The sequence below is a fragment of the Lates calcarifer genome, linkage group LG2 (assembly GCF_001640805.2).
Source record: "Lates calcarifer isolate ASB-BC8 linkage group LG2, TLL_Latcal_v3, whole genome shotgun sequence".
Lineage (NCBI taxonomy): Eukaryota > Metazoa > Chordata > Actinopteri > Centropomidae > Lates > Lates calcarifer.
Window position 1 is genome coordinate 2804724 of NC_066834.1, and position 27965 is coordinate 2832688.

At 42.8% G+C, this 27965-nt stretch overlaps 1 protein-coding gene across 2 annotated transcripts in view; it reads left to right on the forward strand.

Moving 5' to 3' along the window:
- Positions 1–27965, forward strand: part of apba2b (amyloid beta (A4) precursor protein-binding, family A, member 2b) — a 55730-nt gene that overhangs the window by 18761 nt on the left and 9004 nt on the right. Inside the window, exons 4-9 of one of the 2 annotated variants that reach the window (XM_018686222.2) lie at positions 13277–13771; positions 14768–15861; positions 18882–18962; positions 20423–20462; positions 21002–21147; positions 26263–26298. In XM_018686222.2, coding sequence (XP_018541738.1) covers positions 13297–13771; positions 14768–15861; positions 18882–18962; positions 20423–20462; positions 21002–21147; positions 26263–26298 — 1872 coding nt within the window. In that variant the 5' untranslated portion in view covers positions 13277–13296. The remainder of the gene's footprint in view (positions 1–13276; positions 13772–14767; positions 15862–18881; positions 18963–20422; positions 20463–21001; positions 21148–26262; positions 26299–27965) is intronic. The other variant, XM_051073813.1, reaches the window with a different exon arrangement.

Genomic DNA, 27965 nt, shown 5'->3' on the forward strand with positions numbered 1-27965 from the left:
TGAATGTGGACCTGCTGTGAAGCGCATTGAATCCTCGGCAGGTGAACCTCCAGCTGAAGGACGCCATTACCGTACTGACTCTCAGTACTTTAGCGACTTAACAGGGGAAAGGTCTGCAGTGTAGTTTTAGAGCCAAGCAAAGAGACCAGATACAGAGTGATGTGATGTAAGGGGATTCAAATGAGAGCCGCAATAATCCAGATTTCTGTCATGGGATCAGTGCTGCTGTTAGCTCTGTTTGGTCAGCCAGCACTGTCCAGCTCTGTCAGACCCTTCGCTGTCTCTTATGATCCCTGGCTCCATCCCCGGGGAAAGAGAAATTAGTACTCAGCACACCGCAGGGAGATGATGGAGGCGGTGTATCTACAAGCTGCCATCTTTGGCATTGATTTATTTCTCCTCCAATCTGACCTTTCATAAAATAAATAAAAGCATGACAGTTCTCTCAATAAGCCATTTGTACTTACTGATGGAACATAAACATCATCATCAGTTAAAACATAATCCTGCTTTTGCAGTGGGACTCTTGATATTTGTACATTTTGGAGAAAATTATATCTTCACTGCAAACACGCATGGTCATTTTTATGTTAACTGTCACCTCAGTGAAATGTCCTTTCAGCTCAAGTCAATTTTGTATAAATACCCCAAATTATAAGTGTGTGTCAGAGGAATGTGCAGTATGTACAACACCCTCTATTAGACCCTCAGTGCAGACAGGGAAAAACTTTTTATACACACAGAAAAACAAAGTTTACGTTTTAGACACGGTGCATTTTCAAAATCGTTTCTGTTGTTTTAGTCGTAAACCAAATTGTTTTTGGACAAAATGTCAGATGCAGAGTTGATAAAATAATGTCCCACAAGTATCAATAATTTTTTTTAATCACACATGAACGTGTGCTACATATATTGTCTCATCCACTTGAGCGCATGAAAACATGAATGCCTCATTGCTACAGCCAAGAAGTCACCAAAATCTGCAGGCAAATAGGCCGTGTCTTTTTGTGTGAAGTCTGGAGTGCCCAGATTTCTGGTTTGTTTACTGTTCTCTGGGATCTGTGTATGTGTGTGTTATCTGTACAGTCTGCAGTCTGTTTTATTTATCTGTAATTTGATATTCCAATTCCAGTTGGTTTATGCCTTTGCTGATAGCATGTTTTTTATAATGCAAAAACCATAAATACAGTTTTTATGAAAACAGTTATGACTCTAGACCAGTGACTACAGTGAGATGTATGACTTGGTTACTCTGTATTCATTTGCACATGCAACAAAATTCAGCCGTCTCCTTTTAATTTCCTGGCAGCATGCTGCACCCCCCCAACACCACCACACACACACACATTTTCTGTCCCACCAGACATTTATCACACCTTCCCTCTGGACTGTGTGTTCACATTTACCTTGCACAGAGAACAGAACTGGACAGGCTGTTAACAAGCCTACAAATAGTTAAGTTGCTGGAAGTGTTGCATGAAGAGGGAACTTTTGGCAAGAGTTGGATATCAGTATGTGTTAGGACGAAACTCCTCGCAGCAACAAAAATGGCAAGTGTCATCACTCATCATTTAAGCCAACTGGCATTGAGATATGTGAAGAATCCTTGGCTGCCGGCCAGTAGTTATCACTCTACCTACTCTAATGTATATCTGACAATATATCTAGTGTTACTATTATTATTATCATCTAAATACAATGAAAATAGTGGGTAATTGGAACTAGAGCTGCAACAATTAGTCAGTCAGTTCACGTCACTTTTCAAGCCAAAATACCAAAACTGGTCCCAGCCTCTTATTAAAAATAAAGATAGATTACTGCATTTCTCTGTTTCACATGAACATAAACTGAATATATTTAGGTTGGCCAGACAAAACAAGACATTTGAAAGCATCTCCTTGGACTCTTGGAAACATTTTTATCTATTTTCTGACATTTTGTTGACTTCAATGATCAATTAACTAATCAAAAAAATAATCCTCTGAGCAGTTGGTACCCTGTCACACACCTGAGATTCGAAACCCTTTTCACAGCGGACATTTTGGTCAATACGCCTGTTCACAGTCTCTCAAAGTTAATACAATCAGATGACAAAATGAAAAATTTAATCAAGTAATAATTTGACCCACAGTCAGTCACTGATAATAAAATAGGTTGGCTGCACCTCAGAACCTCATCATACCTCTGTTCTGTTCTTTGTTCCATTTTTTAGTTTCAACAGAGTTTGACTCCTAATCACAGTAAATCAACATAAAATTTTATGTGGTCTTTTTGTGACTTTGCCCTTCCAAGGGATATTAGCCAGGCTTGGTAGTTTTATAATCTTAAAAAGACATGAAATCCAGCTGTTATCTTTTGACTCATCGGGGATTTACACAGAGACAGAAGAGAAAGAAAGAAAAGGGAAAGCTGTGATCAGGTCCACTCTTGGATGCCTGTGTGTGTTTGTGTGTGTGTGTGTGTGTTACCTTGACACTCACCAGAACAAACAGGAAGTGACTCAATGTGATGATGCCAAACGTGAACAGATAGATGTTCTCCCACCTTGTCTAGGTACAGCACTGAGCCAGAGCCAGCCTCATTACCAAACCGAGGCTCCGACTGTGTTCGTGTTTGGCACAGTTTCTACTGAGCAGTGTGAGTGAGATTTCCCCAAAGAAATCTAGGTTTAGCAATCCGCAATCTTAAAATAGCTTTGAATCATACATTATTACATAGCAGGCCGGCCTCCTCTGTCAAACTGCTCTTGCTGCTATGATTATTGTCTCCTTGTTTTCTCCAAGCTTCCACATCTGAAAAGATTCCCCAACCTCATTAGCATAGCTTTATAGTTGATATGAAGAGACTCACAGATGGCTTTTCTGTCTCTCAAAAGTAAATGCACTTAAAAAGGGAAAAAAAAAAACCTTTGTAGATTATGCAGCACACATGAATAGATGTTGTTACATTATAAAGTTTGAATGTATAAAAGAACAGTTGCTGGGGAATACGGAAAACATACAGAGCTTCTTTTGGGACATGAGGGCATGTAGTGTGTGTGTGTGTGTGTGTGTGTGTGTGTGTGTGTGTGTGTGTTTGTGGGGTGGAGGTGGGCAGATTTCAATCTTCCAGTCTGACTCTGTGTGTTTCCCTTGGGTTCAGTAAAGCATAAAGGATGCTGGGAGGTGCGACACCCGCTCCCCCTGAACCTGCCACCGCTTCAGGAGGATTGATGTGACAATTTCACACTTACGACCATGCTCACACACACACATACACACACACACACACACACACACACACACACACACACACACTCTGCGCTCAGGCAGTCAGATGCAACAAACTAGAGTCGCTGTGTCAACTAGTGCACATACAGATCTAAGACGCAAATACACACACAGATAAGCAAAAAATATCAGTGCAACATGGGACCAGACTGATTATCAAAACCAAGCCTCTGTCTGTCTGTCTGTCTTTTGTTCTTGTCAGGAGCGACGCTGCTCCTCTGTGTGGTTGTCTGTGTGATTAATCCTCAGCCTGTCAGCTGGCCAGCAGCGATACTGAAACTGAACAAACAAACAAACAAACAAAAAACTCGCACAAAGCTTAGCAGGCGTGTGCAGGTCAGACTGGCAAATCACATCACTGCAAAGCAAAGCAAAGGGGAGGTGAAGCAGGGCAAACAGGGGACACATGGGAGACCTGAGCACAGAGCATGCTTTGTTTTCAGTTTACAGTTAATTACAGTTGTTTTCAAGGCATTTCAGTCACAAATGAATGTAGCCTAAGCAGGCGTGTACAGATGTGGGGGAAAAAGGCAGCGCACACCACAATACGTGTGTGTCTCTATTCACTTGTGTGCTGTGAAAGCTGCTGAATATTTTCCTCCTGTGTTCCCCCAAGGGGGTTGTGTGATTGACCGAACCCAGAAGTTATTTCATGTGCCTGCCACCAAACTGCATTAGCGGGCCGGGCTGTTACCGCTCAGCCTGTCTGTCTCTCAACAAGATAAGGGGATATTTCCTGGCCCAATATTGCTAGCTCTGTTCTGCGCTGTCACTGAATACAATGACCATCACCACATTCAATGAATATTATTAGCATTTTTCTCAGGAATCTGTCAGCGTGGAAGACAGCTTTGTGGGAGTAGAAGTACACACTGTCTTTTTTTTTTTTTTGCCGTGGTCTGATACCTGAGATGACTCTTGGAGAACAGAGTTGATACCGCGGTGCTTTGTCTGAATGCAATTATGAAGCAGCTGTCGATCGTCCAGTATCAGTCAGTCATTAACAAGAAGCAGCCCGGCTCAGCGGTTTCGAGCCGCCGCTGTTGTTCTGGTTTGAGATGACCTGGCAGAGGTTAAGAGAGTGAAGGCTGCAGAGAAATAACTGCTGCTGATTAAAAGTTGACAAAGAATGAGGATTAGAGGCCTGAGGAGAGAGCTCTGTCTGGAGAGGGGTCAGTAAGAAGCAGGGCTTTAAAAGACCTCTAACTGAGGCATCAGGTGGACCATTGTGTCATCTGGGGGAGCAATTCCCACCTTCATCTCTCCTGACTGTGAGCGACAATACAGGAGGAATGATGGGTCAGTGTGGCAGACTGGCATTGTCCAATCTGCTGGCTGTTTGCCACAGTCCATACAATATAAAATAACCATTGTTCCTCCTGTGGTATTTCTTTGTGTTTTACTCATTCAAGGGTTGGAACTAATGCTAAATGGAAACCACAAAATCCTATTAATACTTAAAACAAGAGCCTGGATATAGAAGTGCCAAAATTATGACAGTGGTATAATTTCAATTCTGGAGAGTTAAACGGTTTCATTATTATATTATATTTCTAATAAGCCCAGAGGGTCATAAAATATGAATATATATAATATTATTTATTTAATGTGCATTTGTCATATGATGGAACAATCACCACTGAATGCATTTTGACAAAATCACTGACTTATCTATCTCACTTCTCATTTCCTGAGATTTATGTACTGTTTTTATCTTACACACACACCACACCACACACCACACACACACACAAATGACTAATCCCCTTTTAAACAAAATATTTTTTTGCTTCTGCTTGTTCTCATTCTACATGTTATCAGCAGACAGAACAAACAACCATAGTTTTTAATTAGCAGCATCTTCATAATCTTTACTATCTCCCCTATTTTATATCCATTTATTTTGCTGTCAGATTTCAGCCTAGCTTGGAGAGAACAGTGTGAGAGGATTTCTTATTTCATCCAAAACAAAAATGTGTTGATGTGTGCAGTGATGGCAGTACCATATCGGCAGCTTTTACTGCTTTCCCCCACATTTGTAATTTTATATGTTAAAATAACTTCATATGTTTTATCTGTCTGGCTCTCACTCATTCCCCCTCATCAGTAACCAAACCCAGTTGACGGCTTCAATTAAACCCTGTGAAATCGCCCCAGTATCTGTCTCCCTCTAGGGACGTTTTGCTGTGTTTAGCTCTCTACAAGCTGGGCTTGTCGCCAGGCAAACTTTAAAGAGTGTTTCATGTTCCCTCTTAAAATGTAGGCCAGCCTAGCCCCATGGGCCACCTGGCCAGCCTCATAGCCCACAGACTGAAGCATGTTATCGCACTGCGAGTTAACCTGGGTGATCACCTGTGCTGGTTGTATCTAGCGGTCATGTGCAACAAGTTTTAAAAAAGCAAACTAAGGATTATTCTCCTGCTTATTCAGCTGATATGTTTGTTTACGCTGGTGTGTCAAACCTACTCCTCGTATTTTTGTTTGTTAAACTTGCGCGTTGCACCTGTAGCACGCTTTAATATGAGGTGCAATCATAAAGAATATATTATCACAGTACATTACAGGTGGGTGTGACAATCCTATCCAATCGCATTCATCGTTTTAATCCCCTTTAAACACACTCGTCATGACACACTGACAGTTTGGGAATCCCCCTGGGACACACAGACTTTCATGTATGAATTCAGCAGCTCAAATATCCAACCAAGAGCAAATGATGACTCTTTTCAAATTGAATTATATTTTTGGGCCTGTTGAAGATCCTACAGTCATTATGTTTTCAGCAGTGCATGATTTTATTTCCCATTGCAATGATCCAGACGATGACCATCTGCAGTTCATCTTGCTGTATAACTTTAACCTGTATTGCTTGTAAAATTTAAACGGCATGCCTTCCAGTGCATGTTTGTGGCTTGACTGTGTGTATCATCTCCTCAGTTACTGACTGAGGACTGTGAAAGTGGAGGTCTGGCGGCTCTGTGAGGCTGCAACATGCTAACATGCTCATAATGACGCGTGTTAGCATGCTAGCTCGCACTGAACACAAAGTACAGCTGAGCCTGATGGGAGTGTCTTTAATTCTGCAGGTATTTGTTCATAAACCAGTTAAGATGCTGCCCAGATGATGGTGCCAGAGGAATAGTCATTAACCACAGTTAGTATAGTTGGTGGACTGAACATCGCTGGAAAAACAAACATCAACAAAGCAACAGAAACAATGTGGATACACATTTCTCTGTTTACTACTTTAATGTCCATATTAGCTTTAGTTTCGTCGAGTTCTGGGGACGGTCTCCTCTTTAGTCTTGTTGTGGATACTGTTTTACTAGTCTGCTGTCATTTGTTGTGCGGGAGCAAATTTGCTCTACACCGAAAGTGATGCTGTTTCCTGTGTTCCCAAAACTGCTAAAACAGTAGCATTGTTTGAATAATGTGTGCATGTGTGTGTTTGCTCTGTAGAAGGGTTTATTTGATGATTGGCTGAGACAGACCTCCTCTGAGAGGCTGCACTGGAAAACAAAGAGTTGCCATGGTAACAGTCAAGGGTGAAGGAGGAGGGTGTGTCTGTGGTGTTGTGCTTGAAGTGGCGAGATGGACATTGGCAGGCGGGCGGCGGCGGGGGGAGCGAGCGTTGCGTTCTGGGGTCCTGTGCCATTCGTGCTGCTCACCAAGTCTCTGCTTTCCCTCTCTTCCTGTCTCCCGCGTCGCTCTCTTGTTGTCGTCCTGAAGTGAGTGGGAGGCTCTATGGAGAACAAACGCTGAATCTCAATGAGACAGCTGAGAGGAAACTCATTTTCTCGCTCTGTCTCTCCCTCTGATAGTGCTCTTATTCTTTATTTACAAGCCACATAACTCAGCACGGTCAGGTTATTACACAATTTATCAGCATACTTCGTGTTTAATGACGTGGAAGTGTTGTAAGAGTAGTTGAATTAGTGTTATTGTTTAATGTTTACGAGATCATGCGATCAGAGCTGACCCTAATAAAGATGACAGATGATTGGCAGCGGTGAATATTTAATGGGCCGTAGAATTTGTTACATGCTTGACGTCTCGGAAATTCAGATTCTCCTCGTTGTGCTTGGACGTGCTCCTCAGTTCCTCATGGATGCTTCATCAACACGGTACGTTAGGAAATGGGTGCAGTGAATAATTGGGGACATCCCAGTTAAAAGGACCAAGGATTGCTTCTTTCCCAGTTTGGCTTTATTTGTCAGAATAATGCTTCACCAAAAGAGTGAAGGGTCTTACATTTTACATAATCTGGCTGACACAGTAGCCCTCTACTTCAAATTAAGAGTCCTGTGAATACAGTAAATAAATCATTGATCACAAAGACTAATTAACACGTTGTCATTTCTTTTCACAGGTCCTATACTGGTCAGTTCATATTTATTGGCACTGAATGCAAATGCATCAAATTGCAAATTGATTTCAGGGACATCTGAGGAATATATTGCAGACAGTTCTGTTTCTCTGTCTCTAAATACTGCTGTAAATACTGTTCATCATCCCCAGTGACGTCTAATATGAATTTGTGCCAGCCAGAAAGAATTGGTAAATCTGTTCTACACTTCCTGCAGACTCCTAAAGAACAGGAGCATCTGGAAGAGATATGTATATCTGCAGGTATTTTGTGTGCATTATCAGTTTTTTAAAGGCAAAAATTGTACGTTTTGTACATATTTTTCTATGCAAGTGTGTGTGTGTTCTCTATTTGTGCAAGAGATAGAGAGTGGGAGAGCACAAAGCAGAAAGCACACTTCAATTGAAACAGCAATTTCCTCCATAACAGCAGGTAGCCAGGTATTCATTTTTAAAAGAAATGAAATAGAGAAGATTCTTTCCCTGCATTCTCACTCTCCCTCTCTCTCTCTCTCTGGAAACTCCTCCATGTTCCATCCCTGTTTGTCTGATTTTAACTTTACATTCAGCAGACAGGTCTCTCTTTTTTTCCCCCCTTTCATAGTGAAAAATGAACCACAAGCAGACGTGAGATTTAACTCCAACTAATGTAATGATTTAGACTGACACATCTATACATATAGGCAGCTGCAGAAACATGGCAGAATGTATTAAGTGCTAACAGTTACCACTTGAGTTTTTAATGGTGATCTCAGTAATATTTTACTCTCAAATGGATGCAGAATTCATTATGGAGTCTGTGCTTGTTTCAGAATCTACCATTTTCACACTGAGGCCATTAAAAAGTGATGTGATCAGTGCTGCCTGATTCTGTCCAAGCAGCAGAATCAGTAGAATCAGTTTGCCTTCAGTCAGTCAGAACAGCTGGAAAATACAATAAATATTATAACAGAAGGCCGTGTGGAGTGAAGAAGAAGATGTCTGAAAGAGTTTCTTAACTCTACACACCAAACGCTGTGTTGAAACTCGCTACAAAACTACATTTATTTTGGGCATCTTTTGTTTACACAGCTCTTTTTGTGTTACACATGTCAGGAACTGGATGCCTGTTACCTGGCTAGACCTCAGAAAAAAAAGATTAAAAATAAAGTATTAAGGAGGGTTTAAAAAAAAAAAAAAAAAAGCAGAAGGAGCTAGAGAAACCGCATGAAAGTTTGAGCTGGTGTAAAGCATTTTGCTTATGAAATATCAGAAGAAGCAGCTGCAGGGTAAATGAATCTTAAAAAAGTCAAACACAGACTGAGTGAGACACTCATGGGTCAATAACTTTAAAAAGCCAGTGGGGAAGCTAGCACTGCAGCTAGCAATGTTTACCACTGAAGCAACTACAGCTGCTTTGTACTTACAGGATGAAACCAGAGAGAACCTCCACCTCTTCAGTGAACTATTACCTCCACTCACACTTATCCACCTTTACGTCTCTTCACCTCATGTTTGTAGCCTGTAGCAAACATGTCAAAAAACAAGGCAGTGGAATTTAATCTCAGTGATTAAAATGTGTCAGATTGGTCATTCCTGTGTCACGTTTCCAACCCTCCATGCACCTGGATGTTGGAGACCTCAGTGATTTTGATTATTTCTCTCTTTGGCTGATTCTCTTCTGTCTTCTCGGTTCATTCCCACTATCATCAGTCCTCAGATTGTCTAATGCACTGGTGTGAGCAGAGGTCATAACTTAGAATTCAAGGCAGAGAGACATTAGTATTCCCGCGGCTCACACTCTGACCGAACCATCTGCTGTTTTCGGACTGCTCCTCTCGCCCTCTGTCCTCTCCTCAGCCCTGCTTTTAGGCACACACACACTTTTAATACATGTGTCTGGCAAACAAGGGGAGTGTCTGGGGGTAATTTAAAGCTTTATCTTACTGTAGCTGAAGCGTTTTGTGGCAGACATGAATAGGTGTGACCGTGGAGACAGCCCCACACAAGTGGTCCCCAGCTGCAGCTCAGAACAGACAATCGGGATACTGCAGGCAGGCCAGTATGCTGCTATTAGTACTGCTGGTGTGTGTGTGTGTCAAGCTTTTTTTAGTGATGGAGCTAACCGCTTGAATCAGTGCCTACAGTTCAGAGCATTTATGTGGGAGACAGATACTTTGTGAGTGTGTGTGTGTGTGCAGGTGGGCTGTAGAAAGAAGTGTACAGTGAGCCAGCTGGATTCTGATTTCTTTTTGCGCCAATCATTGATTCATTTTCTTTAGCCTCTCCATTTCTATTCAGGTTCCCGTGGGGCTGGAGCATATCCCTGCATACATTAGGCAGAAGGCAGAGAAACAGCCAGTCCAGGAGAGACTCACTCAGACTCAGTCTTTTAAACTCACATCTACAGCCATGTGCAATTAGAGATCTTGTACTAAAGTTGTGGAAGAAGGCCCGTCCTGGTGACCTTAGGGTTTGTATCCTCAGGTTGAGCCTCAGTTTCTACCAGCTCTAAAAAATAAAAAATAAAAAAAATGCCCCAAAAAAATCTATGCAGTTTGTCAATAGCATGTGGGTAGATGGGGAAAGGGAAAAAATATATAAAAACAACTCCTCTGGAGAACTTCTGAATTCATTTGCAATAAAAGTTAATGAAATACAATCCAAAAGACTTAAGGTTATGTACAAATTTGAACTCAGTTTGTCTAGTTGGATAAATTAGATGAAATGTATTGTGGTCAAATGCCAGTTTCAGCTATCGGTGACCAAGGCAGACTGTGTAGCTTCAAATCAACTGATGTTGAGCAGATAATCACATGTAAATTTCTGGTCAGTAGTCATTGCAGAAAGATGAACAAAACAAACCTGTTAACGTTTTCAGTGCCACCGTGAATGTGATTAATCTTCATCTGATAAAATAATTTCAACTGGCACTGTAAAATTAAAATAGAAAATAAAATTCTGAGGTGAAAAATATGGAGATTGATTCTGACAGTGTGCTCATGAGCAAGGCATTAGCTTCCCTTCCCCTGCAGCCTCAGATCAGTTCTTTTGATCTACTTTCCAAGTAAAATAAAGGATGTTGTGTTGAGCAGTAAGCATCAGTAATAATGACTGCTCATACAGTTACAGTGGATCGGTTGGTAAACAGACAAATAGATTTAAAACAACTGGAAAAAATCATTAAAGTGCTGACACATCCTGTGTGTATGAGCGTGTCTGTACTTGTGTCATAAAGCAGCCTAAATCTGTTCTGATGGTCCTAAACAAGTGGGGCAGAGTCTGCTGTGTGTCTTGTTTTGATGGCATTACTGTTCATGTACAAATGCATGCAAATTCAATAAACACAGTCAAATCTGTAATACATGCCAGACACAGCAGATTTGGGAAAAGCCACCTGGCTAGGGATTTATAGGATTTCCAAATTTACATGGCAGTTGCACCGGCACTATGGAAAAATGTTTAAAAACAAAAAACAAAAAAAACATGATGTGAAAAACAAATGCAGCAACAGTCGGACACCACGGTACCAGAAAACAGATTGTGAATGTAGAAAGGCAACAAAGAGGAGGTCAGAGGGTATCAGTCCCCAGGGGATGCAGTTACCCATAGTTACCAGTCCTCGCACTCAGCTCCAGGGAATTGGACGAGGCGGGGCCGGCACTCTACAGGAGGATGCTGAGATATAATGTGGAGGAAAAGGGAGGGTGGAGTCAGGGAGCTGCGTGCTGTGTAGCAGTAGGTGGGGGAAGGGAGGAGCAATGGGAGGGAGGATGGTGCTGCCGTTGTTAGAGCAGAGCAGAGCAGTGCTATTGTATATCTACCACATCCCAGCTCAGGACGTCAGGTAAGAGATGCAGACAATACGTGGTTTCATAGATGTTAAGAAGGTCATTTTAAAGTCACTGGTAAAAGTTGAGAGTGAAAACCTGTTTATGAGCTTAATAATGAACAAATAGCTTCGTTAGATGTACATGTTGCTTCATGCTAGCTGTGTTGTTCAGAACCCGTCAGGACTTCTTGTGTGCACGTGATCTTAGTCCGTCCGCTTGGCTGAGTGAGCAACAACTGACTGTGTGTGTGTCTGTGTGTTTGTGTTTGTCCCAAGTTGTGCAGAGCTAATTAACCAGTGTAATCGCTGGTGATGGAAAATGTAATTATGGTGTAAAGTAAAATGGGAGAAAGCAGCAACAAGATCCCTCTGAGGGCAGTTGTTCATGGCAACTGGATGGCACAACAGAGCGGGGACGGGGACAAAATGGATGACAGGGCACTGAGGGCACAACTGACAGAAATGTGCTCTTAGGGGTCTGCTCCTGTGGTCTTTTGATTTGTCTGCTGTACTCTTGAATGTAACTACAACCAGTGCTACATAATTTGCTCATTTCACTGGCCTTGTGGTGTTGTCCATACCCCTACATTCAGCTTTTCTGGGAGAAAGTGGTAAATTTAATGTTAAGAATACGGAGTTCAAGTACTGATGTTTTGTTTTTCCACTCCTATTTTGGAGACATGCCTTGAGCTTTGCCAGAAAGTAGCATCTACCTCCTGAACAATGACTGCAAATAAAAAAAAGACTGGAAACTTACACACTTCAACCGACAGAAAGACAGGAGGAAAAAATACTGAGTCTTTGCCTTCTATTAAAACATTTTTCTTAATTTCTTCCTCTTTGTTTTCACAACCTGCAGCTTGTAAATCTCTCTCTCTTTGTTGGTGATGATTTTGTCCTTGTCTTCGTGTTTTTGTTCGTCCTTCCAGTTTTTCAGTTAAAATTCATTTATTCTTGATTTTGACAGTTTAGCTGTTGATGTTTCTGAGCTAAATATGATAACAACAAGAAGTTATTTCCTTGAGTTTCATCACTTATGTCAGGTTGTGGGCTAACAACAGTAAGAGACATTTCTCTGTCTTGTTAACCAGGTCTTGTAAAGGAGTAGTCTTCATTGTCTCCCAGGTTGACCATTCTCACTCACAAAGCTACCGAAGAATCAATAAGAGTCATGATTGACTGATTGTCTGAAAGTCCAGTGGTGTCAGTGCACATGTGCAGCACCTATGTGGAGATGACCTTGATTTAACTATTGATTTTTGTGTCCCATTAGGTTTATGTGAAAAAGTGTTGCTTAGAAAGGCTCTTCTCTTTGTGTACATCGTTCTAGAGGAGAATCTGTGCAATATACTGCGACCACTGTTGCATACTTAAAGCCAAAATTGTGCTAAGTGGGCAGAAAAAAAGCATTGCTCTGAATGTAGATAAAGTAAACCAGAGACTGTCAAGATCAATTACAGGAATAGATTGGTTTGTGAGGCACTGAAAATATGTTCCAGCTGTATGCAAAATGTAGAAAAAGAGCAAGAGAGATAAATGGAGGACTATGTTTATGTATGTGCGTTTGATAAAGGGGATCTACTGTGTGCAGATTTGCCATTTTGGTGAGAGTGTATCAATTTTCTTGTCCTGCAGAAACACACAAACACAGAGTTGCCCTTGTCGTAAAAGCTTTACAGCTTACTGGCTTCAGCCCTAAACATTTTACCTTATTAAATTCTGATGTAGTATGTCTCTCTCGTGAATGCACTGCAGTTGTGTGGGTGGATGAACAGTTGTATATGATGTTGCTCTAAAGCTGTGCCCCTGTGTCTTTTTATCTGTTTCCCAGGATCAAACCAATAACGATGCATGGCCTGTAAGCAGCCAATCATGGCTCATAGGAAGAGGCCAGGGACGAGCGGAGGAAACAGTATGGCTGCTCCAGGCCCTGTCTCCTGTCCCACCCCTCATCCTACGGAGCCATGCGACCTGAAAGCCCTCCCCCCTCGGCAACGCCCAGTCCGCTACCCCAAAGAATCACATGATCCGAAACCCCTCCCCCGATCCTGTAAGGCACAATATTCTTCTCCCAAGTCTCGAGACGTGGGCCGCAATCGTCCAGACGTGGACGCAGACGCAGAGGTCGAAGTGAAGAGGTACGGCAGCCAAGCAGATGCACAACTGGAAGATCAGCGGCCTGAAACACCCTCCACGCCTGAGCACAAACACGACCGAGATGACCACGACCAGGCGGACTTCCACGGTGGAGCCGACAGCCTGGACGATGACTCCAGCTCCGACTATATCAACAACACCTCAGATGACGAGGAAGACTATGACGACGGTGAGTGTATACAGTATCATTGTAAGCATTGAAAGACCTCAGTTCTGTTCATTGTTTAGATTCTCAACAAGCTTCACGTTGGCAGCACTGATACTGATACTGAAAGAAAATGTAAAAGCATAGAAGAAAATAAAGAAAAGCTCAGAAGAGATGGCTGCACCATCAATGAAAGTAAAGAAGGTCATTCAGGTATTCACACTTCAACATGACTAAGAGTCTGCAGCCATGCAAACAGCTGCCGTCAGCATGCCAACATGCCCACAATGACGATGCTGATCTGCTGGTGTTCAACCAGTACAGTGTTTCCATATTCACCATCTTAGTTTGGTGTGTTAGCATGCTAGCCTTTGCTAAATGAGGCTGATGGAAATGTCGTTATTATTATTAGTTTTCTATATTTATTCATTTGTTAGTGACCATGTAGAATTTTTGTACCAGACTTAGCCTCAGGCTGATAGTTAGACAACTAATGACATTAACATTCAACAAACGACCAAACGAGCAGACAAATCACAAACAACATTGTATCACACTTGGTAATACACACTCACACACACTCTATTTCCACACACACACACACACTGTCAACACCGTGAGGAAAAAAACAGAAAGAAAGAATAAGATGAATATTTGGTTTATGAAGCCATTTCTGCAGGTATTTAGTCAAAAAACAAACTTTTGGATAAACTGTGATCATAAAAGATATTCTAGTTCATCCTCAGGGGAGCATGAATGTATAGAATATTTATATTTCTGCTGTAATTTCATGGCAATCCATCCAGTAAATATTATACATTTCAATTAAAAACACAAATGTCAAATAGAGGAATCACCAAAGTCATATTTATTGTGTGGGGACCAGGAATTTCTGTGAATTATACTCATTCATTCCAGAGTTGTTGAGGTATTTCATAATGGACCAACCAGCATTTTTTTAAAATAAAGAAGTCCCTAGAAATTAAGACACGTGTCTGTTTGTGCTCATTAACCCTCCAGGACTGGCAGAGGAGGACGAGGGTGTGACTTACTACATCCGCTACTGCCCAGAGGACGACAGCTACCTGGAGGGTATGGACTGCAGCAGCCAGGGAGACTGCAACCACAGTCACAGCCACAGCCAGGGGGACTGCACCGGCACCATGCAGCCGGTCGGACCCCACACCGATGAATGCCAGGAGGCTGTGGAAGGATGGGTGGAGGAGGGAGAGGCCGAGGGGGAGGTGAGAGAGGAGGAATGGGTGGAGGACGAGGAGGGAGAGGGAGCAGCGAGGGAAGAGTGGAGAGAAGAGGAGGAAGAGGTGAGGGAAGAGTGGAGAGAGGAAGATGAGGAAGCGAGGGAGGAGTGGAGGGAGGAAGATGAGGAAGCGAGGGAGGAGTGGAGGGAGGAGGGCCAGGTCAGGCAGGAGCAGTGGGCGGGACGAGAGAGGCACAGGGTGGAGGAGTGGGGCGAGGGAGAGGGGGAGGTCCGCTGTGAGGTGGTGGAGCAAGATCCGGACGAGCAGATATACAACGGAAGACCAGAGCCGATCCTGGACCATCACCACCACCATCACCACCACCACCACCAGCCCTCCCTGCAAGACACCCTGCACACCCGTGAGGAGGAGGAGGAGGAGGCAGAGAGCGAGGAGTACTGCCCTAATGAGGAAGAAGATGAGGAAGGCGATGAGGAGGAGAGACACGGAAGGGCCTACACCGGAGACTACTATGCCCCCGAGGACAATGGGAACTCAGTGCGAGTCTCTCCGTACCGTGGCCGTAAAGTGCTGGTGGTAGAGGGGGAGACGGGTGAGGAGGCCGAGGAGGACATTGACCAAATTGTCGCCGAGATCAAGATGAGCATGAGCATGGGGAGTCTAAGCAGCGGCACTGACCAAAGCCCAGAGGAGTTGGCGCAGGACCCCGCACCGAGCGACTACCCTCACGCCAAGCCTGACGCGGCCCCTTACCCACCAGTTCACCACCGCCACGACAGCAGGCCCAAGTCCCTGAATCTCCCCTCCATGCACCACAACAACCCCGACCTTCAGAGGGGCATCAAGGCACATCCACGCTCCCCCGAGGACAGGCAGAGATGGCCACAGGAGCAGGTGAGCCGTTGCTGTTGTTTCACATTATCACAGCGTACCTGCCGTAGGCATCTCCTGCTTGGAATTAATTTACAGTGAAGCATCTGATATCACCTGCTTGTAGCACCACCACAAAACGAAATGGATGTGCCGTGCGTTATCAGGCCACATTGTGGTTTAATTATAGGCCCCAAAGTGATTGTGATTACATTCTTTCATTCGCTTTGTCATATGAGGTACAGTGACAGCGGGAAAATTTGTTTTGTCTGAAAGGAAGTCATAATAATCTTTGCACTCTTTCATTTATTGTTAGAGGAAAAGCAATGGAAATGGCTTCAGGTCACAAAGGGGAAGAATATTGAACCCTTTTTTTATGCTTTTCTTGATGAGGTCTTTACTATCAGTGTTCACAGCCACCACAGCCCCAAACATGTATTTATAAATTTAGAAAAAAAGGTACATGAAGGTGTTGTGGCATGCTACACCACCACTTGGTTTGGCTAACAAATAACACCAAACTAAGACAGTAAAGATTTTTAGTAACAAAATATGAAAGCTGGTCTGTTAGTTGATGTGGTTAATTCAGTCAATAATAAAGAGCATTCTTCTCCATTCACACTAAAAAGGTCCAGTTAAATTTCCCACTGTGGGCTGCAGAGTCTCAGAAGTCAAGGCCCCGAGATGAATAGGAGGAGCATGTCAATAGTAACACGACGATGTTAATATGTTCAGAGCCTTTGCAGAAGATGTACTGTACATTCAGGCTGTTTCAATGCTCTGTACCAGAGACTCTTTGCCACTGAGAAAGATTAAAAGCACTTTGTGGCGAGGAGCTGGAGATGAGTTACAGGTGACATGTTACTTATTGCCATCCAGAGAATAGCCGGAGCCTCTCTCCACTCCTCCCCTCCCTCCCACGTTACCTTGAGATGTCTCCCTCCTCCACCTCATCTCTCTCCCTCTCACAGACCTGGATGAATGCACACACACACACTGCAGCGTTCACATCGATAGACTCAAACGCACGCTGAGCTCCCCCATCTTCTAAAAGTCAGATGGTAAAAGGAGAACAGCGATAGTCTCCTGTGGGCAGCCTGCTGATACACACCTGCTCCACAGTGTGCACATGTGCTCATACACTCACTGTGCGCTCCGCATTTGTAGCACAGAACTGGGTCAGACGGTGTAACTCGATTAAATTGGAAGAATGTACAGTACACTGCAGATTCAGAGGACTCCCAGACTCGCTGAGATGATTCTGTCCTTTTGTCCTCTGTTATCAAATGAAATGTTCTCCGTACACCACTTCAACGTGACCCTTGAATGAACCGGGACAACGATGAATTCAGAAACAGCTTTTGTCGCTCAGCGTGGAGCCAAAAGATTATGTTAAAAGAAGAGTTACAAAACAGAGGGAGGTCATCTACACACACAGTCTGTTGGTGTGATATAACTGAGGAAATCAAAGTATTAGACAGTATTGTAATATTATTTTAAATGGTGCTACATCACTTACATTATGTGTCACATGTTGGTGTGATCCTCAATGAGTCAAAAGTGCTTTTGCAGCCTAAACATTCAGACTTCATTTCCCAGAATATCCATCCATCCATCAGACAGATGTTTAACGTTTTATTTGCTTTCACTTTGTTTTAGGCCGTAATGAAATCTTCCTTTCTACCGCACAGGAATCACATCAACACATTTCTTACAGATATTGATATTTACAGTGCAATGCAGTTCTAGTTTATTCACACCAGCCCACAGCCTCTTTTAATGTATAATCTGATAAAAGCCTGAGGGAACCCACAATTACAATTCTGTTTTTGATAAAAACAACATGTACACATGCATTATATCCACAGAAATATAGCATTTATATCTTTATAGATTAAATAAGTATTTTATCCCTTTTCTGTAGTTGACATAAATTGTCAGTAAATTTGAGCAAAGATAATCGTCTCTCAGACAGAAGACAGATAATACAAAGACAAGAAATGTGTGTCAGAATTTTAGTTTTAACTTGAGGTTGATTTGGTACATGCAGTCAGCACACACATTACAAAATATGCTGCCAAATTCATCCTGTTCACATTTACACGTTGGTAGAAGCTGCCTGTGCTCTCAGTCGTGGTCTTTTGAATGTTAATTATGTTAATGCATTAAAATTGATGTGGTGCTGATTTATTGATGATGATTAAGTTCTACGTGTAGCTTCTTTTTTTATCACAGATTTATTACAGATGAAGGCATGGACGAGGTTTGACTGGATTCACTTGGGATTCTGTACATGAATGTAGTTTTGTACAACATCACAGTTTAGCATTCCACTCCACCAAACAACAACTCGAATCTCATTAATTTAATGGTTGTTTGCACAACTGAGTTGGGCAGCATGATGAATACTGATCAGGACTTTATGTTTTGTTCTCTTTTTTGCAAAAGGAGGCCACTAAAGTCATGTTTGTGGTAATTAATTTCATTTCCAGATGCGCACCAGCATGGCTTGGTTCCTCCAAATTTCACTTTTTCACTGGCACTCTGAGGAGGAGGAGAAGGAGGTTTTATTGGCGGGAGGATTTCATATTCAGCCAGTAACGCAATTGAATGTTAATGAGCAGTTGTGGACTGCCAAAATGGATATGCTGGGGGATAAATGTAATCCTCCCTCTGCGTGATTATATGCTGTATATGTCCTTATATGTGACGAGAGAGGAGACAAAAGAAAGAGCTGCCTGGAGGACATGTGAAAGACAAACGTTTACCATGTGTAGGTTAACTCTTCAAATAAATACAATCTACCTTCACACCATAAGCAGAAAGCAATATGTGTTATTATTAGTCTGAAGGCTTTGTCTTGTTTATACCAGTCCTACCTACACACTCAAAACATCCGCATGCGAGTCACCTGACCTTTCCTCCAACCTGAACCCCTGCAGTCCACCCCAACAAGCAACAGAAGCAGAAAGGAAATGTTATTCTGTTTTATCCTCCTCTGATTCTTATCCGCTCGCACCTGTTCTTCTGTGTTGACCTGGCAGGTGAGCAATGCTGCAGAGCAACCCAGAAAACAGCAGCGCTCCGACCTCAACGTTCCCCTGGAGAACAACAATGTACCGGAGGTAAGATGTCGCAGCGTTTCCTTCGTCATCCTTTCGATCTGTTGTGATGTCATTTACACTTTAGATCGAGAGCGTTGTTGTTTGTGTGTGTGTGTGATCCTGTGTTGTGAACATGTGTGTGTGACTGCCTGGGTAAATGAGTAATTGTGTAATTACAACCTCAGCTCATGTCCTCTGCTTACGGCGTGATAGCGTCCTGGTAATTGAGCAGCGTGTCTGCTCGCTGTTTTATGAGAGCCATTTTTCACTGAGATGTCTGCGGCGGATGCTTCCTGTACAGACTCCACCCGTGTCACTTTGTCCTTGGGTGGAGTAAACTTTCTGAATGTGGAGTGAGCAGCTTAGAGGATCCAACAGATCCAGTGGAAAGAGAGTTTGAATCTGATGAATCGCTTCACAGTCTCTTGTCCTTAGTTTCCTCCTCCCTCCTTAACATCCTCTCTCTTCCTCCTCCCCACAGTTATGTCAGTGTGTGAAGTGGATGCGTAACGCTTTGCTCCCTCTCTGCACCTACTTCTACAGTGCCCTTGAGCAAAGTGCATGTACCCATTTTCTGCAGCAGTAGAAGTACAAAGGTGTAAATGCATGTAACTGCGTGAACACGGGGCAGAGCACTGCTGGAAAATAATAGAAACGTCTGAATATTTATAATGCCTTTTCCAAATAAAAGCACCAAAGGGAATTTCTCTACAGGGATCAAGTACGTGACTAGATTTTGTAAATGTATTCTGCTCCATCGATCTTTTAAACCAGGTGAGGGTGGGTTGTTTTGCATCTCTGCAGTCAAGTAGAACCACATTTAACCTGCTGCTGGAAGCAGTATCGACACCGGTGATGGAGAGATAAGGTCATGCAAACAAAACAGAGATAGTAATATCAAGAAGACTTCGTAAACAAGTCGTGCCAAATTTTAAGCATCAACTCTCACATACTGTTCACCCAGGATTTGTTGTCATGGCAGCCAAAATAGCAGAAGGGCTTCGTGTCTTGCAGAACGAGAGGGTCAAGTTATGTGTTTGTGGAAGGTCACAGATGAATCACAACCACTGTTTTGTAATCACAGAATTAAAACACAATGAAATGCAACCTTTCTTCTCAGAGTGTCTAAATAAAGACAGAATGGTTGGACAGGATGCCTTTCCCTTGCAGTTTTTTCTTGTAAAGTAAAAGTAAAGTAAATCGGCTTCCCTGTGCTTCATGTCATAAATTCAGACAGATGAATCAGTCAAGGCTAAATCTAAACCAGCTCTTTAAGATGAAAAATAAAGGTAATTACTGTTTGATTCTGTGTTCTGCTTGACTACAGCATTGTACAGTAAGAAAAGCAGCAGCTCCTAGTCCAACAACATTTCACAAACCATGAAAATTAAAGGTTTTGATTGGTTTATTCGAGGCTGCAGAGACATGTTTAATTCACTGTAAACCCATCCACAACAGTTTATCCTGTTTTTGTCTTCCAGCCAACAAAGAAGGTTGCGTCGTTCCCCAGCTTTGTCGATGGTAAGTTAATCTGTCTGTGCACCTGTTTGGTGATGAAATCAAAATGTCGTAATTGCATGGAGCGATTCCAAGTATTGGTTTACCTTCAGTCTGTCACATCACAGGCCTGATATAACTCTTCCCTGCCTCTGGGCAGATGCTAGGCCTAATAATGTGTGAGGGGCTTAGCTGCCTGTCTGCTCCTTCAGATCATGACAGCACATTGTGTCCCTGAGTGGGTGTCTGAGAGTCCACATCTACATATCACAGATGCAGATTAATCTCAGCCCAGCCTCCCACCAGCACTGCACCTCCATTAGCTCACAGCCAGTGGCCATCTCAGTGCTCAGTCCCACCCAGCCTGTTATCACTGTCTCTCCATCTCTAGAGCAGCAGTGTTTGGCTCCGTTTCTCCACACAGCACCGTCGACTGTAGTGATTACAATACCCTCTCCGCCGCACCCCCGACCCTTTCAGTCTAACCATTCTCTGCCCTTCCCTGTGTCTCTTTGTTAATCACCATCTTCTCTGCCTCTGCCTCTCCCCCCTCCCTGGCCCAGTCCCAGGACCCTGCGAGCCAGAAGACCTGATTGATGGAATTATCTTTGCTGCTAACTACCTGGGCTCCACTCAGCTGCTGTCTGAGAGGAACCCCTCCAAGAACATACGCATGATGCAGGCCCAGGAGGCTGTCAGCAGGGTCAAGGTACTTAAAAGAAAAAAAAACACACCCACTCACATCCACCCGCGCTGAGTCGGAACATGCAAACACACACAGTCGGAGCTGCGTTTCTGTCCTGAAGGTATTGAGTGGTCAGAATCATGCAGAGAAATATACCTCTCCTTAATCAACAGGCCATGTTTTTTTCTGTTATGCTGTTGTTTTCCCCTGGAGGAGCTGCACACATCTGTAGGAGGCTCTTTTTGACCAAAAGGTCCCAGGAACTAATCTCAGGGACTAAGAAAGGGCATTTCCACCTCACAATCTTTCCCAGGAGACCGATAACCTTTCAGGGGAAGCAGGAATTTTACCTGCATTTCAACTGGTGGAACCAGAGACTAAATTTAGCTCCTTTATAGTCGTTTCAGGTGAGAAAGAGTCCCTGGTGCAGGGGTAATATTTTCTAGTCTTTGAGGCACTGTCAGGATGGAGTCTGCAGGGCTCGGTGTTAGTCACTGGTCAAACACAGATACAGCAGCTGCTTCCACAGCAAAATAAGGAAGTAATGGGTGCAACTATTGACATTTCCTGTTGTTTATTAACATTAACAACAAAAAGAGAGAGCCACGGGTTGAGAGAGCTAGTGAATGAATGAGAGAGAGAGAGAGTGGAGATGAGAGAACAAAGAGCGTCAACAAGAAAAATAAAACTTTGTTCTTTAGCAAAAAAAAAAAACGACAACAATGAAACAGTCAGCAGATCGTCTGTGTGGAGACAGTCTTGTGGAGATTTCAGTCTCCTTTTTATTAATTTATTGCATCAAACTCAAACATCAAAGCACCACAGGGCGACTCTGTCTCTGTTTCAGACAGCGCTGTAGTTTTCTAATTTGTCACTGGTCTAATTTGCCTAATCTTTCTCAGTTCCTCAGACTAGGTAGAAATGCAATCAGGGACTCTCTGAGTCTCTGAGTGTTTTTCCTCTGGTCCCTTAATTCCTGGAACTATTCCGTCCTACTGGTCCATTTGTGCAGTCCTAATTAAGTCTGAAGAGCTGTGAATATTAGGAAAATCATCCAGATAATGGAGTGAAAAAAAAACACAAAGGCTTTCCTGTTGTGACTTCTGCATGACTTACGTTTGAGGAGAAGTTGGGAAGTCAACCAGATATTATGGACATGGATATTAATATCAACACTAATGCTAAAACATCTCTCGTCCTAATGTTGATACTACTGGTAACTAATGGTCTCTTACTGTGCAAATGAATGGTGTACACATGTAGCTTCCCTGATGTTTGTGTTAGATCTGTCAGTGACACAGTCTGTAGTTCCTGAGTCATCTTAAAGTACTAGGACTAGAGTTGGGATGTTTTTGGGAACTAAATTTAGATCCTGGTTCTTGAATACTTAAAGAAGGTTCCTGCGATGGGAGACAGCTGCATGAGAGTCTGTTCCCCTCAAACTTATTCCAGACCCCTGGAGGTGCTGTTAGGATGTATTTGTTCACACCCCAGGAGACAGCCTCCCATCAGTGCTGTTGGTTTGCTGTCCCACTCTGAAAGAGCATTTTATATGACGGCAGTTGTCTCTCCTGTCCCCAGAGGCGTAATGCCACAGTCGCCTTGTTGTTGTTGAAGGCTGTGGCAGAATATACTGACCTACAGGAAGCATGTCCAGCAGCTTTTCTGTGGCTTCATGTTTGATCCTATTTGTCATTACCAACACACTCTCTCTGGAAGGGAAAACAGATTCATTTCTTCTCGAGTGAAACTTCACAATTTCAGCACATTGTTTCAATGTTTTTATCATTAATAGTTGTGAAGTATTTTTAGTCCTAATAAAATTTACATGGACATCAGAGCTTGTTGGTTCTGCAGCAAAGCATTATACTCATATATTAGGCATGAGTGGCCTTTTAGGGCAGCGTAAGAACATGGCCAGATTGGGCCGCGGGGCATGTGTTTGACACAGCCGGCGGGATGATTGGACGGCTGGCATCTGAACCTTATATTTCCCTTGTTGACACTCGCTCCCTGCTGTTCTCTAATAATGCTGTGATGATGTTCCAGTGCAGTTCCCGAGAAATACTGCGGATGGTACCAGTGCAGCGTGGAGGAGCTCGGCTCATGTTGTTTTTGATGAGACTTGATCGCCTCGTTCATCACTGTCCAAAGTACTTAAGTCCAACTTTCCTTCCACCAGGAAAGAGAGTTTCAACTTTTCTAGAAAAGTTGGCGTTTTGTAGTCGTAGAGTCCGAGACCAGGAGATCTGGTGTGATCAAAGAACGTTGTTTCGTGACATGATGAGTTAATGCAGCGCTGATGTTTTGGTGCACAGTTACTACCCTGATTCCAGTCTCTTTTATCTCCCTCTCATGTGAACACAAGCTTGGCTCGTATTCCTAAATATTGAATGACCTCCTGTGTAGTCGTCTACTTTTAGAGACTTAGACGCTGTAATGAGACTTGTCACCGATGAGATGGATACGTGTGAGTATAGCTGTCCAGTGGGAGACATCAGGAGTTAAATGAGTAGAGAGAGAGAGACAGGTCAGCTTTCATGATCAGAGGAAAGTAAAAGGCAGCCAGTTCCAATGAACTCACCTCCGTGTTCAGGTGAGAGATCTGTTTTGGTTGCATTGTCTCGCTTATGTTTGTGTGATAAACATGTAGTTTGATCCTCTAATTAAGGGACAGACTCAGATGATAAAACCCCGTCCTCATCCTTCACTAGTCCCACCACTCAGCCTTATCCTTTAATTTCACATGCTTCAGCGCAGCATAATTTGTCCCACTTGTACTTAGGATCGAGGGTTAGTGGTCCTCATGCAAAATGAGTCTTAATGTATATCAAATTGTGGCTGAAGAGGGCTAGAAATCGCTACTTATGCCTCTAAGTATCTATATAATCATGCAAATCTGTTGGAATATGATGGGGATACAATTGAGCAGGCAAGTACCCCCAGCTATAACACCAGAGTTTTTGTACAGACACAAAAATGATGCTCGTTTTTCAACAAAGAAATCAAACTTTTCAAATGTTACATGTTGTCGAGCACATTTCCCAAATTAAATACTGGATAAATTAATTAAACTAATGGCAATATATATATCTGATTAAAGGGTATAAAAGGTATTCAGTGCCAACTTTTGGTACTTTACTTTTCCTGTAGACACGTTTCATTCCACTCCATACCAAAGAAGTACCATGAATGTGGCATCAAAGGCTACTACTTTAAGTCTGCGGTGAACCACTGAGACAAGTGGAATCACATTTTGTAGTTTAAGATTCAACCCCAGATCTGCAATAACTCCACTCTTAAAGGTCACAGCCCAATCAAAGGACACTTTAAAACAAAGATCAGGGTCTTAAAAGTCTTCTGGCCCCTCGGCTGGTTTCAGCCAAAAAGCCCTTTTCACCACAACGATGATGATGATCGCTCCCTGCAAAAAAATAAAAAATAAAAAGTCTTGTCAGGATGAAACCATGGCAACAGTTTTCACCTTATAGTCCCACCCCTCGCCCTGCCTGGAACAAGTCGACTGAACATGAAGTCGTCCATTATCTCCTTGATTCGTCCCTCGTGGACAAATTAATAACTGTGCAGCAAACGACATTTAATCTCTGACATTTAAATGGACACAGTCGACTGCACACGCAGCGTAGATCAGACATACTTGTTTACATGCTCCAGACCGACCCGCATCCAGACGAGCCGTGTACATATACAAGCACAGGAAAGCACTAAGACGCTGTCGTGCAGAAATAAGTGTGCCAGGTAAATTGTAGCAAGGCTGTATAGGTTATTTATGCAGATCTTTTTGGCATGATGCTCTCTCTGTTTGATGTAATATTTATGCAGCTTCACTCCCCACCACCACCACCACTCACTCAGTCTTTCCCTGCTGTCTATCCCCCCCGCTCAGCTCCTCTTCAGCCGAGCAGCAGACGCCGCTGAAAGCCTCAGATTGTCTGTCTTGCGTGAGAGCTGATCACGGAGGAGGAAACTTTACAAAATGAAAACCCGAAAAAAAAAAGACTCTTTCCTTTGGGCTGTTTACTCTGCTCTTTTTCTCCATTAATGCCAGTCTTAGCAGTTACAGCTCTGCAGAGCGGCTCGGGCAAACATCCAGTCTCACGCTCCGGAAAATGTAATGAGGGTCAAGATAATTTCCTCTGGTCGATGGCAGATGGAGAGATGGGGGGCAGTAGCTCAGCTTGAACCTGACACTGAAGGGCTGATTTTGAAAAGATTACAAAGTGCTAAGAGTACTCCAAAAGATTACTTATCTGAGTCCAACAACTGTAGGGCCAAAAGCAGAGTTTCTGATGAGCTAATCAAACACATGAGCTGCCTCTATTTTGATCTAAGCTGTTTTAGTGACCTGCTCGACCTTGTAATTTTTTCTGATGCAGCCCAGACAACAAACCCCCGAAGCACACAGTTTAAATCCTTGCTCGGGGCTTTATCCCCTCTCCCCTGCCTCTGTGAGTGTTGTTGATTGTTTTCTGTCCTGGTAATAGTGTTTAGACTGTGACATGAGCATGGAAGGTGGTAGAAGCTCTGCCCATACACACAACCTGAATTATTGACTTTGTTGTCTTGTCAGCTGTAACGCTTTTAGAAATGGGAGCCGTATCATCTGTCTGTCTTTTGATAAAATGTTTTGACTGCAAAACTGACACTTTAAATGTTAAACTGAGAGAATAAATATAGAAGAAATAAACAAAAAACCCTCCAGACCCCTTTAATTGAGCTTTATATAGACGTCAGGAAAGCAGGAACCGTGTCAATTCATGTCTGCACGCTTTTGATTTGCTGTGTTTAAAAGAGAAAAAGCAATTATTACCCTCTGTAATTGCTGTTTTGATTTGTATCTGATAACCAACACGGCTGTGCAAACGCTATCTCCACAAACACACACACACACGTGATTATTCAGTTACACTCACCACCTCTCTCTCTCTTCTTCTCTCTCTCGTCTCACTCTCTGTCTCTCTGAGAGCAGCGATAGCACACCTGCCGTTTGGTTTGAGGCTTTACTGTCTTACCTTCTTTTATTTACCTTCCTCCTCCTCTTCCTCCTGTTCTTCGTGCTCCCGTATTGCTGACCTTGTCCCGTCCCAACGCCTGCCTGCCTGCCTGCCTGCCTGCCAGAGGGTACAGAAGGCTGCCAAAATCAAGAAAAAGGCGGTGTGTAATAAACAGAGCAAAAGGAAGACCCTTGAGCCACTTTCCCTCCACGCTCACCTTTTTCTTTTTCATTTCATCCCTGCCTGTCTGTGTCTGTGTATCCTCTCCCATCTGTGTCTCGCACGTTTGTCATTCATTAAGTCGAACAAATCTTTGTCAGGGACTTAAGCGACGTCTATGCATTTTGGCAGTGACAGTCTTTCATAGGTCTAAAGGCAGAAGAAGTTTTCAAACTGTGGTCACGCTCGAGGATCACAAGCCTCCGTCAGCAAAACTGGACGTTCAGATTTTAACCAAGCACATCATAAAATGTTATAAAGGGACTTTTTATACTGAATGAAGTTGTGTTGTGAGACTGAGGAACTGCTGAAACCAAGATTTACTAACAACACATTGATGTGATTTTATACGCAACCACTGTGACCACAAGGCAGAAGAAGACATGTCAGCTCCCGCCTCGATTATTTCTCTTCATCCTGTGTCATTATTACTGTGTGTAATTGTTTCATGAGAGCAGAAATGTTTTTTTAAGGATGTAATGACACATTTTAAGTATAAAACATTTGGGTATTGTACAACATTAACCACTTACCCAGGCTCTAATACGTATGTTGTGTCTGATGTATAATTGATTCCTGCTTTTGTTGCTCTCTGACTGAGTGCAGAGATGATTTTCGGGTAATATAAATGATACAAGTACATTTTTAAGGATAATTTAAGTTTCTTCTCTTAAGCTGAAGAATCAGAAGCTTTGGAGGATTTGGTGTTTTTTGGGATGGAGGTTTTTTGAGCCAGTAAAAGTGTTGGCACAGTGTCCTCACATCATGAATGTACCAAGATAACTGGAAACGGTTACAGAAATGGCAGTGCTTTGTCTAGTTTAGGTTGCTGACGGAAAACTCTGAATATAATAACCTTTTCTTGTGGGCCAAAGACACACAACTTAATTTTAGAAAGAAACATCACTGGACCCAGCTCACGTCAACAGCTGTAACTCTAATTTGTGTTTGCAAACACTATTTTCAAGTAGTTTTTCATTTAAATTATGTATTAGTGAGTCTGTAATTCAGTGCACGCCTAATTTTGTGATTAGCACAGTTTATACCAGATCAAGTCTCATTTTAATTCTCATTCATATTGCGCATCTTTTCACTCAGATGATGCTGATAAACAGTGAAGAGAGGGATCATCTGTGAACCACCTCTGCTCTGACTGAATGATTTAATCTTATTAATAACTATGGAGAAAAATCATACTAACAGTTCAACACTGTTGTGAGAAATTATTTGTCGAGTGCCTTCATCTTCCTGGTCTCGTTTCGTTGTTTTGTTGAACATTACCTGTCGAATCTTGACATGACAACGTCAGGTTTTAACATCATGCAGCAGACTTCTCTGACAGAGGTCCATCAGAAGAAGCTGGTTCGCACTTCTAGAGTATGGCTGCAGTCACCAGTGTTCACGATTCAGCTCGCTGTGCCCATATGCTCATGAGTGCTGATTCAAAACTATAAATTCCTTAAGCTAAAGGTGTAAATGGAAACCTGTGCATCACCTGATCACATCTTTTTCTCATGTTTCCTTTTGTTTCTGTGCATTTTCAGACTCTTGGTAGGGATAAAAATAAAAAATTGAGCCACAAATGAACAATAAGCCCCCATCTTAAAT